Source organism: Natator depressus, chromosome 6, assembly GCF_965152275.1.
Source record: "Natator depressus isolate rNatDep1 chromosome 6, rNatDep2.hap1, whole genome shotgun sequence".
In the NCBI taxonomy this organism is placed as follows: Eukaryota; Metazoa; Chordata; order Testudines; family Cheloniidae; genus Natator; species Natator depressus.
The window spans coordinates 33,778,380-33,795,409 of NC_134239.1; the positions used below are offsets into that span (position 1 = coordinate 33,778,380).

Genomic DNA, 17,030 nt, shown 5'->3' on the forward strand with positions numbered 1-17,030 from the left:
GAACGGGACAGAGAAACAGGAAATGGGTTGACATAGGGGTTTCTTTAACTCTCTACTCCTGGGGGGGAAATTGTGTGTCTGTATTGTTACAGACATACTCGCTGACTGGTATTTTGAAATAAATTACCAAAATAATTGAAAGTGACATGATTATGTAGTGTCATTTTGACAAATAAAATTTGCAGAATTTTAAAACATTGTGCACAGAATTTTTTATTTTTTGGCACAGAATGCCCACAGGAGTACAATTTGTAGGCTAGCTCTGTAATAATTTTGCCATAAATATTATTATACAAGTCATGGAAACCCAATGATACCATGCACAATTTATTTACATGGTTTCACAGAAAACAAGAGTCATTCCACAGGATCAATTCAAACAAAGATTTAATAGTAATAAAAATTATTATTGAAATTTTCAACTTCTAGAAGGCTTTTCATCTATTCATTTCAAAGCATTTACAGAGGTGGGTAAGTATCATTCTCATTTTACAAATGGAAACAAACAGCTTGCCTAAAGTCACAAAACAGAAATGTAACCAGGGCTTAAACTCAATCAGTACATGCTAGCATGGTGTGTCAGCACCTTTTTCATGCTGCCTTCTTATGGTTCAGAATCTAAGCTTTCATTAAAAAAACAGTCTCTAGCTGTTATGGTTGCTAATTTAATCTTGAAAACATGACCTGAGTATAACTGACACACAGACATCTACCTATGTTGTAGAACCTGACATCATAACTCATCTCAAAGGGTGCTAACTCAGATACCTGATAAAAAAATTAAAATTAACTATTTCATTTCTCAGCAAAGCCTGTAAGAAAGGAGAGGGAGGATTATATGATGAACAATATACAGGCACCACAAGGGAGCTTTTTCAAGGAAGGAAAGCTAAACACAAGGAACCCCCCAGCAGAGACCATGGAGGCATTCGGATCGCAGTGAGGGGCAGCCAAGCCCAAGGAGACCAGACAGCATACCCGAGCAAATTTTAAACATCTGCACAATCTACTGTGGGGGTGTCAAGGTTCCTTCCCCACTCTGAACTCTAGGGTACAGATGTGGGGACCTGCATGAAAGACCCCCTAAGCTTATTCTTACCAGCTTAGGTTAAAAGCTTCCTCAAGGTACAAACTTTGCCTTGTCCTTGAACCCTATGCTGCCACCACCAAGCGTGTTAAACAAAGAACAGGGAAAGAGCCCACTTGGAGACATCTTCCCTCCTGGGGAAGGCTTGATAAAAATCCTCACCAATTTGTATAGGTGAACACAGACCCAAACCCTTGGATCTGAAGAACAATGGAAAAAGCGATCAGGTTCCTAAAAGAAGAATTTTAATTAAAGAAAAAGTGAAAGAATCACCTCTGTAAAAATCAGGATGGTAAATACCTTATAGGGTAGTCAGATTCAAAACAGAGAATCCCTCTAGGCAAAACCTTAAGTTACAAAAAGACACAAAAGCAGGAATATACATTCTATTCAGCACAGCTATTTTACCAGCCATTAAACAAAAGAAATCTAACACATTTCTAGCTAGATTACTTACTAACTTTTTACAGGAGTTCTGAGCTGCACTCCTGATCTGTTCCCGGCAAAAGCATAACACACAGACAGACCCTTTGTTCCCCCCCTCCAGCTCCGAAAGTACCTTGTCTCCTCATTGGTCATTTTGGTCAGGTGCCAGCGAGGTTATTTTAGCTTCTTAACCCTTTAGAGGTGAAAGGGTTTTGCCTCTGGCCAGGAGGGATTTTATAGCACTGTGGACAGAAAGGTGGTTACCCTTCCCTTTATATTTATGACAGGGTGGTTTCTCATGTACGTAGAGCTTACTTTGTAGTCAGAGCCTGCTTTTTTATTGTGGGAATACCACCTGTTTCCCCCCATCCAAATCTGTCCTTTGAATGAAACACTTTTCCGAACACTAAACACATTCATCCTGTGGAGCTACACAAGGGATGAATGTGGCCCATATTATTTAACATGTAGAAAGATTGGAAAACATATACTGAATTACAGAAAAAGTAAATGAGTCAAACCACTAACTCCCACTGATTTCCAAGGCCTCCTATTACCAATAAAATGTTCAGTCACCTAACCTGCAAAGATCATTGACTTTTACGTCCTCTTGTCGGAGCTGTCCTCAAATGAAATTCACGGACTTAAGTTCCCATGTTTTTAAACCACCAGCTCTCACAAATCAAGTCTGAGGTACTCCCAGTTTCCCCAGAGTGTCCAGGTTACCGCCGATGTCTTGCTAACACCTCTTCCTGAGCAAGAACACTGAGCTGCAGCTTAACATGTACTTTCTTCGCAACCTCAACAGCCATTAAGTAACTTACCCAGCGCACTTTAAATCCACCTTTGCAGCAATCCTAGAGGCATCACAAAGACAACTGAAAATGGGAAGAGATGGCTTAATCCTGCTATCTCATAATTTGTACTACTGTACTGAAAGACAGGGATTAAAATACATCTCTATAGCTAAGGGCTTTATTTATCTTAGATTGCCTTCATTTGGAAATGTACTAGATTTTCCCCCTCACTTTGCATTTGATTGCATCTAGGGCTTGTTGATAAAGTGTTGCCGAGTCTGAAAACACTTGTGAAGAATTGAGTTAGCTGACTTGGTGCTGAAGACAATTTTATGCTCAGGACATACTAGAACAAATCATGTTCAGCATCATGTCACCTAACTGATTCAATGATTTATCTGGGTCTATGCTGATAATAGTCATAGTCAGCATCACATAGCTAACTTAATTCTCTACAAATGTGTTCAAGCACAGTAACATTTGGTAAAACAATAACATTCTGTAGTATAGACAAGCCTTTACCAGCATTTTCAGCCATTGATTTAAGTGAGACACAGATGTGTTTTCTTTGCTGCTCATGTTGCTCAGATATTAATTAGAGGTTTGCACCTGGTGTCTTCCTTAAGTTTATTGGGTTATCACTGTTGATTGGTTCTTTTCTCTGCTATTTCTCCTATCTGGCTCTTACCCATAATTGCTCCTGATCTATAATAAGCCAAGTTGGGAAGTAGCGCATTGCAGCTTTCAGCAAAACTCTGTTTCAGGGGTGCTAGATTAGCATGTTCAGGTCCACTAGTGCTGCGGGTTAATAATTCCTGATCCACTCCACAGGCAGTGGATCAGGAATTATGATCATTATACATAAAAAAATGTATAATATTTTAAAAATATAATTAATCCTCATCATAGCTAAATCCAATGTATCCAAGGATGACAAAGGGCTCTACAATGGCGAGAATCATCATCATCATCTCCATTCCGTATTTGGGGAAACTGATACACAGAGAGGTTAAGGCCAACATTTTCAAACTAGGATACATCCAGTTAGGCTCTAGTATATCAAAGGCTGAGTTGAAAAGAGAACCTAGTTCTCCTGGAATTGATAGTAAAAAGCCACCAGAGAGCTTAGATACCACTGTGGTATGTAGAAATACCAGAGGACAGTTAATGGTACCCTTTTATAATTTATTTGAAGTGACTGTTCATTCTCTTACTCTAGTCTTTTACATTTTTTACTCAGTTCCCTGCACATGAATAGCCTCCTTCTTCCTCTGTGCTAAGTGACTTCCCTTTTCTCCTCCAACATTTCTTCCACTTAGCCTTTCAACAATGATCTGCTTCCAAGTGCTGTTTCCAGCCACTCTCACATCTGAATCATTTTGGTTTGTGTTATCTATCCAATTCAGATCGTCAGCTCTTCGCAGCAGGGACCATGTCTTCCTACAAATTTCTAACAGAACTGCTCTGGAACTGTTACAAATTAATAGCATTTTTTTTTCTTACAATCAGTGTTAATGTTTTCTCAGTAAAAAAGTGACTGAATTCAACAAGCTAGGTTCTAGTTTAGCATATTACCATATCTGTTTCTGATTGTGTGTCTCGTTCTACAATTCAAAAACACCTGTGCATTTATTTTTAAAATAACTACTAAAAACTCTAACCACAACTTCATGCTCAACAGAGCCAGATTCACAAAATCCTTGTCTTTGCAATTGAAGTGCACTAAGCTTACTTAGTTTAGTTAAAAACTGATTGAGTCAGTATGATAATTACAGTATATAGTGGAATCTGCTTATGATGAACTTGAGATGCAGTAAAATGGAAGTGCATCAGAATATATACACTGCAATTCTAGTTATAATGACCTTCGATAGAAGTGAAGGACCAGATCGAGATATCAAAATCTATTCTAAATTTTTCTATGGAAAAATTGTTTACCTTAGAAAGTTCCATTGTATTCAAAGAATTGTGTAAAGAAGTTATAGCCTAGCAGCTACCTTACAATACCTTTTTGTAAAACAAACATCCAGGATGTTGACACTTGTTTAAAACAATTAATTAAAAACAAACTGATTATGTGAGTTTAAACATTTTTCCAAATTATTTAATTTGTCTCTAATAGATTGTTTTTCCCAATAAAAGTTTATTTAGGGGAGAAGGTACCCCACCCATCTCTTTCTCATTTCTAATTTTAAGTCTCCTAGTAATTCCTTTACAATATATTTTAAAGAATAATTGTGTAAAAAAGTGCTTCTCAATCTGCCTATTCCAATATTGCATTATAAAGTGCCTAAGAAGTACAAAATAGTACATGAAATGTTACCTTCATACATAACTTCACGTTCAGTGGAAGTGTAATTGTATCCTTGAATCAAATCTGGAAGACAGTCCTTACAAAAGGAGTGAAGACAAGGCAGCAGTCTGGGATCTCTTCTCTTTAGTTCCCATTTGCACACCAAACAATTCCTCAACAGATCTAGGCTCTCCATTTTCCTAGTCCAAAGTTTGACATCAAGGACACTAAAAGTCACAAAATGACTCATTACAACCACTTTCTACTTAGTGAAGCGCTCGGCCACCCAAGTGAAAAATACAAGCCAACTGCAGGAGGCACGTTCTCAAAAACATTTATTCAGCCCCTTTGAAGAAAGGGGAAGTTCCTTGCAGGTGAAAATATCACACCCACATTACTGAAAATAACGTTTTCTTTGCAGATTAGCGTGTTGGAAAGAGTGGTTTTAGGCAAACAAACCAAAATTCCATTCTCAGTACATAGTGCTTGCTACTTTTGATAAAATCTGAGGCATACTGTACTGTGGATCTATTTATAGTAATGCTAACTGTCTAAATTCTCACACGCTGTACTCTTTCTGCTTGCAGGTCTCAAAGCGGGTGGAAAATGTTCCAACTTTTTCTACACTTTTTTCCCAATGTTTTACAATCAGCAAGAGAAATAAATGGGAATAAGGGAATAAACAGTTAAAACCCCATTCCCATTTGAACAATGCATGTTAGAAAGCTGCATACAGAAATGCAAAGATACTTGCAATTATGAACGTTTTTGCTTCTAAAGATTTAATAACGTGCCCCTTACACTCTGTACAAATGGCATCTTGGGGTTCAATGCTTACTGCCTCTCAAAGACTACAAATCAAATCTGCTCCCTTTACAAATAAAACAATGTTTTCCCTAACTTTAGCCTGCGATTTCCAAGTAAAACTGTGTACTTGCTGGTTTATGCCTCAACCGAGATTCTGAAATTGGAATTGAAGTCTCAGTTCCAACATGGAAATAATCCAAACATGCAGCAGGAAACTTTGGAAGTTACAGCTCATGGAGTTTCCTTCTTGTTGTTTTATAGAGAGGGGGAAAAGGTGAATGTAGTTCTGCCCTCCGCTACTCCCTGAAATAAACTGAATATTTCACCCCATTGGGCCACAGATCCTGAAAGATCCTCAAAGGGCAAGGGACACATCTACACTGCTGTTCATTGCTTCCACTTTGCTGCTTGGCCCTGGAAGCATGCCTTCTACAGGGACTGTCTCTGGAGCTCTCCTATAAAAGGAGCTCCACATCACAGGAGGGAAACAGCTCAAACATGTTTGGACTGTATTAATTGATGTTGCCTTCTCCCATGTGTATGGGCAGGGGAGAATCCACAGGAACCCTTCACCCATACCCTTTGTAGAGCCATTGCAGAGGGGCTTCTGTGGGGTAGGAGAGACAGAGAAGCATGCTGCAGAAGCAGAATACCCCACTTCTGCAGGTGCAAGTGCCCCCTGCGCACAGGGGAGCACGCGTCACTTAGGTAATCACTCTCTTCATGGTGTGTGAGACAAGACAAATCCAGCTGTCTCCCACAATAATATCGTAACAGTTCAGAATGCAGAGATGCATTTGTTTCAGACAAGTTGACTAAGAACTTCACCCCACCCACACAAAGCGCTAGATGACATATCTAATAGTTGTCAAGATACATCTCAAAAGTGTGCCTTTTCTACTTTCATCCAGCTTTTTCCAATGGATAGAAATCCTGACGTTCTATTTTATTTGTGTCAAGCTCTTCCACAGGGATTTACCAAGTATTCACATGCAATAATTGGTCTAGGACTCCTCCAGTGACATTTTTTTTGTTTCTTTAAAAATAACCATGCCATTGGGAATAATCTGCTGCATTCCAAGGGCAAAAAAATGGTGTCCATTCAGAAGTATTTTTATAAGTCAGAGGAAAAGGACAAAGTGGAAAACAGAGGATGGCTATTACTTGAGCCAAAGAAGTCCTCTCAGCCTACCCATGTCCCCTTCAACAGGATTACCAGAGCTGAATAGAGAATTGGGCCACTCAATATATCAGCCAGAGCTTTCATGTTTCACAGAAGGGCTCCCATTCCACACCACAAAGTAGCTCACTTCAGCCTCCTAGAAATATAAAATCATAACCTATTAAACCAAAATAAACTTCAAAAAGAGGGAAAAGCAATGAATGCAGAATACAAGAAATTTGCTGAACTGAATGCAGATCCTTTTTATTTAACAAACCCAGCTGGAGAGACCATAATGTTGGTGCAGTGGCTTTATACAACAGAGTAAACAGGATGACATACTGTTCCCACAGACTGCAATTCCATTCTAGCTTCCATTAGCAAGACAGGAATTGTGCAATTGTGAAATGATCAGTTTTGATGTTTCCTGCAAGCTTTTGTTCCTTAGTGGTCATCTGGGGAAAGTATTCGAGAAAGCTTTATTGCAGGCACAAGACACCTACCCATTGAACACATATAACATTTTCATATCACTTAAACGAGAGAGAGACATTATGTGTTTCTCATTTAAATTATACAGTGTTACTAGTCTGCCCTTTACAAGATTAATGCCCCCGTACCAAAAAGATATTTATTACATCTGAGGGGTTCAGAAAACAACAGATTTTCCCCCTTTACAATAAATTACATAATATTACCAGCATGTGCGTAAACTTGGGGACAAGCACAACTCTCATATATGTGGGATATAGCTAGAGAAGCTTCTCAGATCCTGAGTAATGCTCAGCAATCTCTCTAGACTTTACTGAGGGTCTGAGCCAGACAAACAAGCATATGAATAAAGAAACATTTAGACAAACTATAAACAATGTGCACACATTTAAAGCAAAACAAATGGATTCTCTAAAAGCAAAGGCTGGGAAGCATGCTCTTTTTGTATCATGGAATAACAAAATCTGAATGACTCAAAAATTACCATCTGTCCGTTAAAAAAAAAAAAAAAAAAAAAGAGTTTAAGAGTAACACATTTTAATATTACTATTTAAAATTTTAAAACATATTGGACTAAATTTTAAAACCTGCCGCTTATTTTGCGAGCGCAACCAGTTGCAGGCGCAAATGAAAATATGTGGCTATCTAGCTACTTGATTGCACTAGCATATCAGACAGCCAGCAATAATCTATCATTTGCATCCATAGTTGACTGCAGGTTCAACATTAGAAGCCGTTTTAAGGCCCATTTAAAAATAAGTTCCATTAAATGTACCAATAGTATAATTAGATAACATGATAATAATAATGATTATCTATATATGAACTCACTTTATTTGATGCATCTTCATGATCCATCCTCCAGAGGTAAATGTTCAAAGTGGTCTTCTTCAGTCTCCAACAGTATGTACTTATACTTTAGAAAGGGGAAAAAAGGTGATCTGGGAAACTACAGGCCCATTAGTTTGACCTCAATAGAATGCAAGATCTTAGAACAAATTTTGAAAGAGAAAGTAGTTAAGGACATTAAAGATAAAATACAACATGGTATTACAAAAGGTAGATCATGCCAGACCAACGTGATCTTCCTTGAGAAGATAACGAATTTTCTAGACAAAGGAATTGCAGTAGATGTAATATACCTGGATTTCAGTAAGACATTTGGTACCATTCCACATGGAAAATTATTAGTTAAATTTGAGAAGATGGGGATTAATATGAGAATCAAGAGGTGGATAAAAAACTGGTGATAGGGGAAACTACGATGAATCATGCTGAAAGGTGAACTGTCAGGCTGGAGGAAGGTTACTAGCGGAACTCCTTCAGGATCCATCTTGTGACCAATCTTATTTCACATTTTCATTAATGACATTGGCTCAAAAAGTGGCTGTTCACGAATACCACTTGTGGATGACACAAAGTTGTGAGGTATTGCCAATACAGATAAGGACCAGAATATCATACAAGAATATTTAGATGACCTTGAAAACAGGAGTAATAGAAATATAATAGAAATCTCCAATGGCCAGAGATGGGACACTATAGGGAGAGAGCGCTGAGTTAATATATTCTTTCCCAAGTGTCTGGCTGGTGCGACTTGCCTACATGCTCAGGGTCTAACTAATCGTCATATTTGGGGACTGCAAAGAATTTTCCCCCAGATCAGAATGACAGAGACCCTGGGGGATTTTTGCATTCCTCTACAGCACGAGGCACAGGTCACTCGCTGGTTTGAACTACCATAAACAATGGATTCACTGCAACTTGCAGTCTCTAAATCAAGACCTGAGGACTTCAGTAACTCAGCAAGAGGTTACAGACCTACTACAAGAAGAGGTGGGTGAGGTTCTGTAGCCTGCAACATGCAGGAGGCCAGACTAGGTGATCATGATCATGCTGCGGACTGGACTAGAACACCTCTCAAGCTCCCTTCCCATCCCACGATTCTATGATGGCTCCTTCTGGCTTTAGTCTATGAGTCTCTGCTCCTCACAAATCCTTTAACATATTGCTTCATTATGAATTAGAACACACAAATATATCAATTTTACAATAGGAGGCTGAGTTTTTAAGGAAGCGTAATGTTTAGAGAGATGGCTAAAACATTTTCCAGAACCAAGGCCATGGAGCAACAGTGCAAACCCACCTTATGAAGTACTGAGAGCCATCAGTACCCCCTGGTTTGTTGAAGGACTCAATACGTCACAGAATTAGGATTTCCAGGAAGGTGTAAATATGTTTCATAGAAGAGGAAAGCAGAAGGCAAATGGTTCCATAATTTGAGCATCTTTGTAGCTTAGGGCTGGGACTTTCATAAGTCATCTGAATTTCTCTCTCTTCTCTGTCCTCATCTTTATTTCTTGCTGATGCCATCAAAGGGTGGTTTTGATATCTTCCTGGTGTTAAAAGGGGGTGTTTGTTGTGAGGATTCCAGAAGGCTTTTACAACATTACAATATTTATCTTACCATATTTGTTTATTTTATAATTGATACATTGACAGTTATTTGGGTTGGCAAGAGCTTGGATTCATTTGTTGAATACCACCAAACAGAAATACCTTTTCATATTTATAAAACATGGATGCAAAGTAAAGAACAAGAGGGAAAACAAGCAAAACATTTAAAATAAAAAAGTTAAGTAAGTCTTCATTTTAATTAGCTCCTTCATTCTTGCTCTCTATTTGTGCAGAACCTATTAATGGGAAAATCCTTCGCTGGAAGTCTCTTAAATATCATCAGATGTCCTTCCTGGGAATCATATCAAATTGTAAAGATGACCACTGAGTATCTAGTAAATTCTATCTAGCTTGGTGGTAACCTTTCTTCAGCAAAGGCTAGTACCTGATACTTCCAAAGAAACATAATGCACCTGATGTGGCACACTAGAACTATCCTGCACTATGGAGAAAAAAAGAAATTATGCTAAATTCTAAAACACTGTCAGTAGAAAGGGTCAGATTCAGAGGTCTTAAGAAAACTGCAGTTGTAAATCACAACCTAATGGGAGCTGTGTGAGGTTCACAGATTATGAGCTTGTTCCCTCCACTCCAATTTCACTCACTTCTCTTATTTAGGTCATATGCGTGCAGCAACTCTACATCTGTACAATTTGTAAACAGAAAGGTAAAAAACTAGCTTTATTACGAACTATGATCAACTGCTGGAAATAGGTTACTAGACACCTCAGCAAATGTATAGTACAAGACTGTAAAGGACAAAACCACTCAGGTTCACAATTGCTCCTAAATATTTACAAACAGGACCTCAACATTTAAAAAAAATATGCAGACATATTTTAGTAACAGTTTCTCTTATGTCATTCTCCCCACTTTTATTTGTACTAAGTAGCAAGTATTAAAGGACACTATCATATATTTAATGGAAAACTTTAGAGGCAACTGTAAAAAAACTCCATTTATAAACAAAAATATTAGTTGTAATTAACAGGCAATGTTTTCACTAAAGTATAAATAGTTAAAACACTTGTTTTAAACCAAAATTATGCAGTAAAAACAATCATCTTTTACCAGTAAGCCCACGCCATTTTAAACTAGGTTTATAGCAGAGTCTGAAGATTTTGGAACAGCCAAAGAACTGTAAATATTTTTACTGTTACTCTATTTGCATGAGCTTATAACTCAACCATGAAAATTTATTCTGGGCTAACACATGGCCACATAGGCTATGTCTAAACTGCAGCTGGGAGGAAGCGTCACAGCCCAGGTAGACAGAATTGCTCTAAGAGGGCTTCAGCTAAAATATGGCAGTGTGGATGCTGTGGCTCCAGTGAAAACTCAAGCTAGCCACCTGAACTTAGACCCAGGGGGTTTGGCACACTGGAGAGCCTGAACTGCCACTTGAAATGCAAAATCCACACTGCTAATTTTTAGTGCACTAGCTTGAACCCTACTTTCACAAGTCTCTCTAGGGGGCTGGAGGGCTCACTACCATGTAGACAATACCCAGAGGGTCTCATTTTTGGAGGGTATTTATTTTATAAAGAAAGGACTACTCTGCACATGTAGAGCAAGCTCCCTTTGAATAGGGTTACCATAGCTGAACATTCAAAAAAAGGGGACGCTCCACAGGGGTGTGTGTGTGTGTGTATTTGCCCATGCCCCCCAGCCCTACCCCAACTCCACCCCTTCCCCACCCCCATTGGACCCCTTCCCCAAATCCCTGCCCCATCCCCGCCTCCTCCCCTGAGCATGCCACATTCCCCCTCCTCCCCGCCACGTGAAACAGCTGTTTTGCGGCACAAGCGCTGGGAGCTAGGGGGAAAAAGCAGGCACTCTCTCGAGTGATCAACATTCACTCTCTTTCTTGAGTGATCAACTCTTCTTTGGGGAAAAATAATAATGGCAAAATCCCAGATGTTTTTAGATATTTAAAAATTCCTCCTGGGTGACAATTAAGAACCAAAAAGCTGGACATGTCCGGGAAAATATGGACCTATGGTAACCCTGTCTTTTAAAACATTAAGGAAGATTCACACCACCCAGGCAAGGTAAACAGCATCTCCACTGAATCTATGGGAAAGCTGAGGAACATAGGGGTTAAGCGGCTCGGGTAAGGTAACACAGCAAATCTGTCACAGGGCCAGGAACAGACTCCAGAACGCCTTGAATCCATATCCTGTGCTCTAAGCACAAACCCACAGCATCCGCCACGCAAGCTCTTGGGGTGCAACAGGAACAGTATTTCCAACCACACGCCCACCAAATCATTTGCCTTAAAAACATGATTTTTTTTAAAATAAAATACAAAAGACAGGGTGCTCTTCGTTGCCTTCCAGCCTTTAGGATCCATGTTTTCAAGCTTGTCGCACAAGGAGGGCCACCACGCTACTTGACTCACAAAATACAAGCCGAATGTTCCCTAGCCCCGTGACTCCCGGAGCTGGGGCTTCAGGGAGAACATCAAGCCTCAGCAGGCGGGTGATAACGCCACGGGACTCGGCTGAGGAGGTCAGGAACCGCAGAGGACTCTGCCCGAGCCGGAACGGGGAGCAGCCCGAGCTCACAGCCCCCTGCCCAGAGCACGGGAGACCCCCCCCTGGGGACTTGGAGCGCGCGGGAAAGACCTGGGGTGGGTGAGATCCCGCATAGCCCGATCCTGCCTAGGCGGGAGAGACGCTGGACGCGACCTAACAGCGCTACACACTCCCTCACTAACCCAGCCCCGCTCAGCCCCTCCCACCTCCCGCTACCGGAAATAGGCGGCTTGAGATCTCGCGAGAGACCCAGCTCCCGTCCCTTCATTTCTGTCTCCTCCTCCCGCCCCTTCTCTCTTCCCGCGAGACATCGGCCCCTCTTCTTTCTTTTCCTCGAGGCCGCCAGCATGGTGAGTTGGTGGCTGCGGCCGCGTGGCTGGGCAGGGCCGAGGGGAGCCGCCGGGAGGGGGGGAGCTTGGCGGGCGCGGCTCCCCGCGCTCTAGGGAGGGGGCTCCGCGTGCTCGCGGCCGGGCCCTCCGGTGCCCGCGCCGCCCGGCTACCACTTTCCTGGGGGAGCGGGCCGGGCCGGGCCGGCGGGGCGGGGAGCGCGCAGGGGGCGGCCTGGAGCCTCGCCCGGCTCCTCCGTGTCGCCAGGAGGCCGGGGAGCTTCGTCCCAGTCCCGAGGGGGCCCGGGCAGGCGGGCGGCAGGTGGGGGGGGAGGCGGGGCCCGGTTTCCGGCCCGGCCGCTCGGTAACGCGCTCTGCTCTCTGCAGCCCTCCAGACTGAGGAAGACCAGGAAGCTGAGGGGACACGTCAGCCACGGCCATGGTCGCATCGGTGAGTGCGGAGCGCGGCCACGCATCGGCTCTGCGTCCACTGTTCCCCCGCGGGACCCGGGGACGTGTCCCCCCGCCCCCCGTGCAGTGACAGGCTGCAGCCCCGCTCGCACGGTGCCTGTTGGGCCGTCGACGGTCTCTCGGGGGCTTGAGCGACGTACAGCATTTCTGGCATCATGATTTCTTATTCTCTCTCCTTCTAGGCAAGCACAGGAAGCATCCCGGTGGCCGCGGCAATGCTGGGGGCAATCACCACCACAGGATTAACTTTGACAAATAGTAAGGCACCTAAAAACCATGCCTCGTCCTTCTTCTGTTTCCTAGTCGTGTTGAGATGTCACGTGGCGAACTAGCTTCCACAGTGGGCATTTTGAACCATTTATGTAAACGGACAGGCTTTGTAACAAGGCAGCACATTGTAGTCCTCTTTTGTACATGACGTTCTTCTTTACACAAATTAGTGTGATTGACAATGTTGGTGAGATCAGAATGGGGTAATTATTCAGAACTGTTAATGTGTTGGGTTTTTTAGAACTTAGGTAACAGAAGGTTGGGACACTAGTCTGTTCAGATCTGAGCCAATGCAATGTTAATACATGGTAACCATACAGATCAAAAATGTAACATTATCCTGATTTTATTAACCTTCATGGGACAAGAGATATGTATTTAAAGATGGCTGAGACTAGAGTCACATCTAGACACTGCTTGTTGTCATGGTGTGCTAGAGTACTCGGAGAATAACTACTAACCTTTATTCACTGACTGTCCCTATTAGTAGTTCAGTCAGTCACCAGGTTAGTAACAAGGCCGAGACCTCCATTCCAAAGTTTTGGGTGGTCAGAGATTGCAGGCTGAACCAAAACTAATCAGAAAGGATGCACAAGTTGTGATTTCTGCTTACAAAAATACTAAATTTTATTTGTAGATTCAGAAAATGTGATCATCACTGAAATATAAGAACAGTTGATTAAATCAGCAAATAACACTTCAGTACAGTATTTCTCTACTTATTTTCCTTTTCTGTCATAGGTTTTGCTTATTTGATAAATTAGCAAGAAGAACCAGGGACAAATTATTGATATTAATGTGTGTGTTGAAGATACTCGTTATGAAATGTACACAGACATTTTATTCACATGTAGTCTTATACATGAGTCCAGATTTAAAAAAATCCAAATACTAAAACTTCAGCTGCTTGAAAAAAAATACTTTATTTAAGCATTTAACATTCGTGAAAAGCCAATAGTTCCAATTTAAACCAAACAGAATGTCTATATTGATTTTTCTTTCTAGTCATCCTGGTTATTTTGGGAAAGTTGGTATGAGACACTACCACTTGAAGAAGAACCAGAACTTCTGCCCAACTGTTAATCTGGATAAACTGTGGACACTTGTTAGTGAACAGACAAGAGTGAACTATGCAAAAAATCAGGCTGGATTAGCCCCGGTCATTGATGTTGTACGCTCGGTAAGTGTGCTTGATTTAGCATACATTCACATTGGAATCGGTTGCATTTATTTTTTTGCCTAGGGTCTTGTTCACTGATCTACTGTATTAAACTAATTATGCTTAAATATGTGCCACTGCATTTTTCATCTTTATTTGGCTTGACTTTAACATTTTTTAAAACAAATTTAAAATTGTTTTCCCCTAGTATTTAATGTTCAGAGTTAAGAAAAATACTTTAAACTAGCTTCTGTGATGTATGTAATCAGTATTCTCCACATTAAACTCAGTCTTACTGGAGTCTGTCTCTCCCCTTGTGCACGTATAATTAAGGCTACGTTTTAGTCACGGGGATTTTTAGTAAAATACATGGACAGGTCTCAGGCAGTAAACAAAAATTCATGGCCCATTACCTGTCTATGACTTTTATTATATACCTCTCATTAAAACTGGGGAGGCATGTGGCAGTAGCCTGGCCCCCCGCTGGGGGCGGTGCTGGCAGGCTCCCTACCTGGCTCTGACTGGCATGTCCCCAGGGCTTCTGGAGGGAGGGGCAGCCACGGGGGCTCTGTGTACTTCAAGTGCTGACTCTGCAGCCAGAGGGAGTGGCGGGGGCCCCCTTGCCCTTCCACCTAGGAGCTACAGGGAAATGCCAGTGGGAGCTGGGAGCTCCATGCCTAGGTAAGGGCTGACCCTGAGCCCCCTCCTACACCCAAACTGCTGCTGCAGATCCAGGGCCCAAGCCAGTAAGCCTCTAAGCCAACACCAGCTGCTACGACAGTCATGGAATCCATGACAGACATGCAGCCTTACCTATAACTGCTCTGAGCAGTTGCATACATCTGTTTTAGGAGACCACTGGAGGATGCCAGTGTAACAATGTGTTGTTGTTTTTTTTCCCCACACCTCTGAGCAATATAAGTTTTGTTGGCATAAGTGGTAGTGTAGACATGGCCTTAGAGCTTTTAGTGCATGTAATTTTTCAATGTAATGTGCGTTAGCCTCCCCACATCGAGGCTAGAGTCACATCCTGGCACTTCTCATTGTCTTGGTGTGCTATAGTTCTCGGAGAAAGACTACTGATCTATATTCACTGCCTGTGGTGTCTCATGCCTCAGTCAGTCACCTGATCAGTAACATTGTTTTAATTAAAACTGATACTTTTAGCCAGCCTGGTTAGAGTAGGTCAAAACAAAGCCCTGTGGGGAACTCTTACCACCAATTTAAGGACTCCTGTGAGATCTAGAAGAGGTGTCATCTTTAATAGAACCAGCTAGCTGTTGGAAGATCTTAACTAGTCAAACAGTTGCTGCTTTTGTTTCCTAGACTTTTTCCAACATCCAAAGGAGGCAGCTAGCCCTACTGATATCTATTTTTGGGGGGGTAGGGTGGGGGGAAGCTGAATAATTATAAGCTCTCCAATAGCCAAGAGATGAGCTGGGCTTTATTGTGATCATGAAATGTTAGAATTTTGGCATGGTTTTCAACAATCCTATCTTGAGCTGGTTGTGTTGGTTAACAAAAAAAGCCATTAAATGTGAAGAATCTGATATGTAAATAACTTTCTTCATGGACTGTAGAGTTTCATTATCTACAGATGTTTGTAAAACTCAAGAGAACAATTAAAATTCTTGGCAAAACTGTACAGCTCTTAGCTGATGTAATTTTTAGGTTTTGAGAGTATTTGATGATAAATTCACACTATGCAAAACTACTGAATTGCAAACATCAATCATGACCAAATTTAAATGGAGAAAATGCAAATTTAAACATTTGTTTAGTTTGCATTTCTCCAATTGTTAAAGATTGTGGATGCAGAGGATTATAGTTCTTTATGAATATTATTTATGCCGATTTCTCTTGTATCTTTCTAGGGTTATTACAAAGTCCTGGGCAAGGGGAAGCTGCCCAAACAGCCTGTAATTGTGAAAGCAAAATTCTTCAGTAGGAAAGCGGAGGAGAAGATCAAAGAAGTTGGTGGAGCCTGTGTGCTTGTGGCATAAAGGATTTTTTAAATCAAGTTTGAATAAAGACTCTATCAAATGTCTGAAGTTATTTTTTCAAGTTACTTTCAAAACTTAATCATATTTTGGGGGAAGGTTAGATGTTGGCTTATGTGAATATTACTGAGACCACAGTCCCTTTGCTTTATTATATATTGGGTGTTTCTTATGAGTGTCAGTCAGCAATTTCTTCTTATTTAACTGCTAAAATAAACTTCAAGTCAAAGTAATGCCATAGTGAATTTACTTTTAAGCCTTTTTTCAGATGTAACCGCTTTTGAATACTGAGACCCTTTCATTTGGGAAAGCAGTTTTGAAGCCTCTCTATGTTTGTTGAAATATTAAATTACATACCTTTACAGTCCTGTAGGTTGAACCGAAGTAGGTGATAGATGGAAGTCATTCTTAGAGAACACTGCTGGTGAACAAAAGGGGAGGCAGGCTCACATCCAAGCAGCAATTTAATTACTGCATAGAACTACACTCCTTAGCATTTTTGATACCCTATTGTGAACACACCCAACATACTCTGTATTGACAGCAAACTTCTTTGCTTGTGTACATAGTACTGCTTACCCATTTGAGTCACTTTTACAAATAAAACCATGTGATTTAAAGTGTTAGAAACAAAGAAATTTAAGATCTGAAGTCCTAGGAATGCAGTGAGCTAAATGCACTAGTAAAGCAATACATTTACATGCTAGCTTTCAGAATGTTGACAGTGTTAGTGGTGTTAAGGCTAA

At 41.1% G+C, this 17,030-nt stretch overlaps 2 protein-coding genes and 2 non-coding genes across 4 annotated transcripts in view; 3 read left to right on the forward strand and 1 right to left on the reverse strand.

Annotated features, from left to right (window-relative positions):
- Positions 1-4,853, reverse strand: part of TRIM66 (tripartite motif containing 66) — a 73,077-nt gene extending 68,224 nt beyond the window's left edge. Inside the window, exon 1 of the mRNA XM_074956930.1 lies at positions 4,634-4,853. Coding sequence (XP_074813031.1) covers positions 4,634-4,853 — 220 coding nt within the window. The remainder of the gene's footprint in view (positions 1-4,633) is intronic.
- A 7,467-nt stretch (positions 4,854-12,320) lies between these two features.
- RPL27A (ribosomal protein L27a) lies at positions 12,321-16,331 on the forward strand. The gene is made up of 5 exons (XM_074956932.1): positions 12,321-12,408; positions 12,772-12,835; positions 13,038-13,113; positions 14,131-14,305; positions 16,159-16,331. Exons 1-5 carry the CDS (start codon positions 12,406-12,408, stop codon positions 16,285-16,287), a joined length of 447 nt encoding a protein of 148 aa, XP_074813033.1. The 5' UTR covers positions 12,321-12,405; the 3' UTR covers positions 16,288-16,331.
- LOC141990265 (small nucleolar RNA SNORA3/SNORA45 family) lies at positions 13,513-13,644 on the forward strand. The gene has a single exon (XR_012640134.1). It is a non-coding gene; the product is annotated as a small nucleolar RNA SNORA3/SNORA45 family (small nucleolar RNA).
- On the forward strand, positions 15,295-15,426 carry LOC141990266 (small nucleolar RNA SNORA3/SNORA45 family). Its single transcript, XR_012640135.1, has one exon. It is a non-coding gene; the product is annotated as a small nucleolar RNA SNORA3/SNORA45 family (small nucleolar RNA).
- Positions 16,332-17,030: the final 699 nt, after the last annotated feature.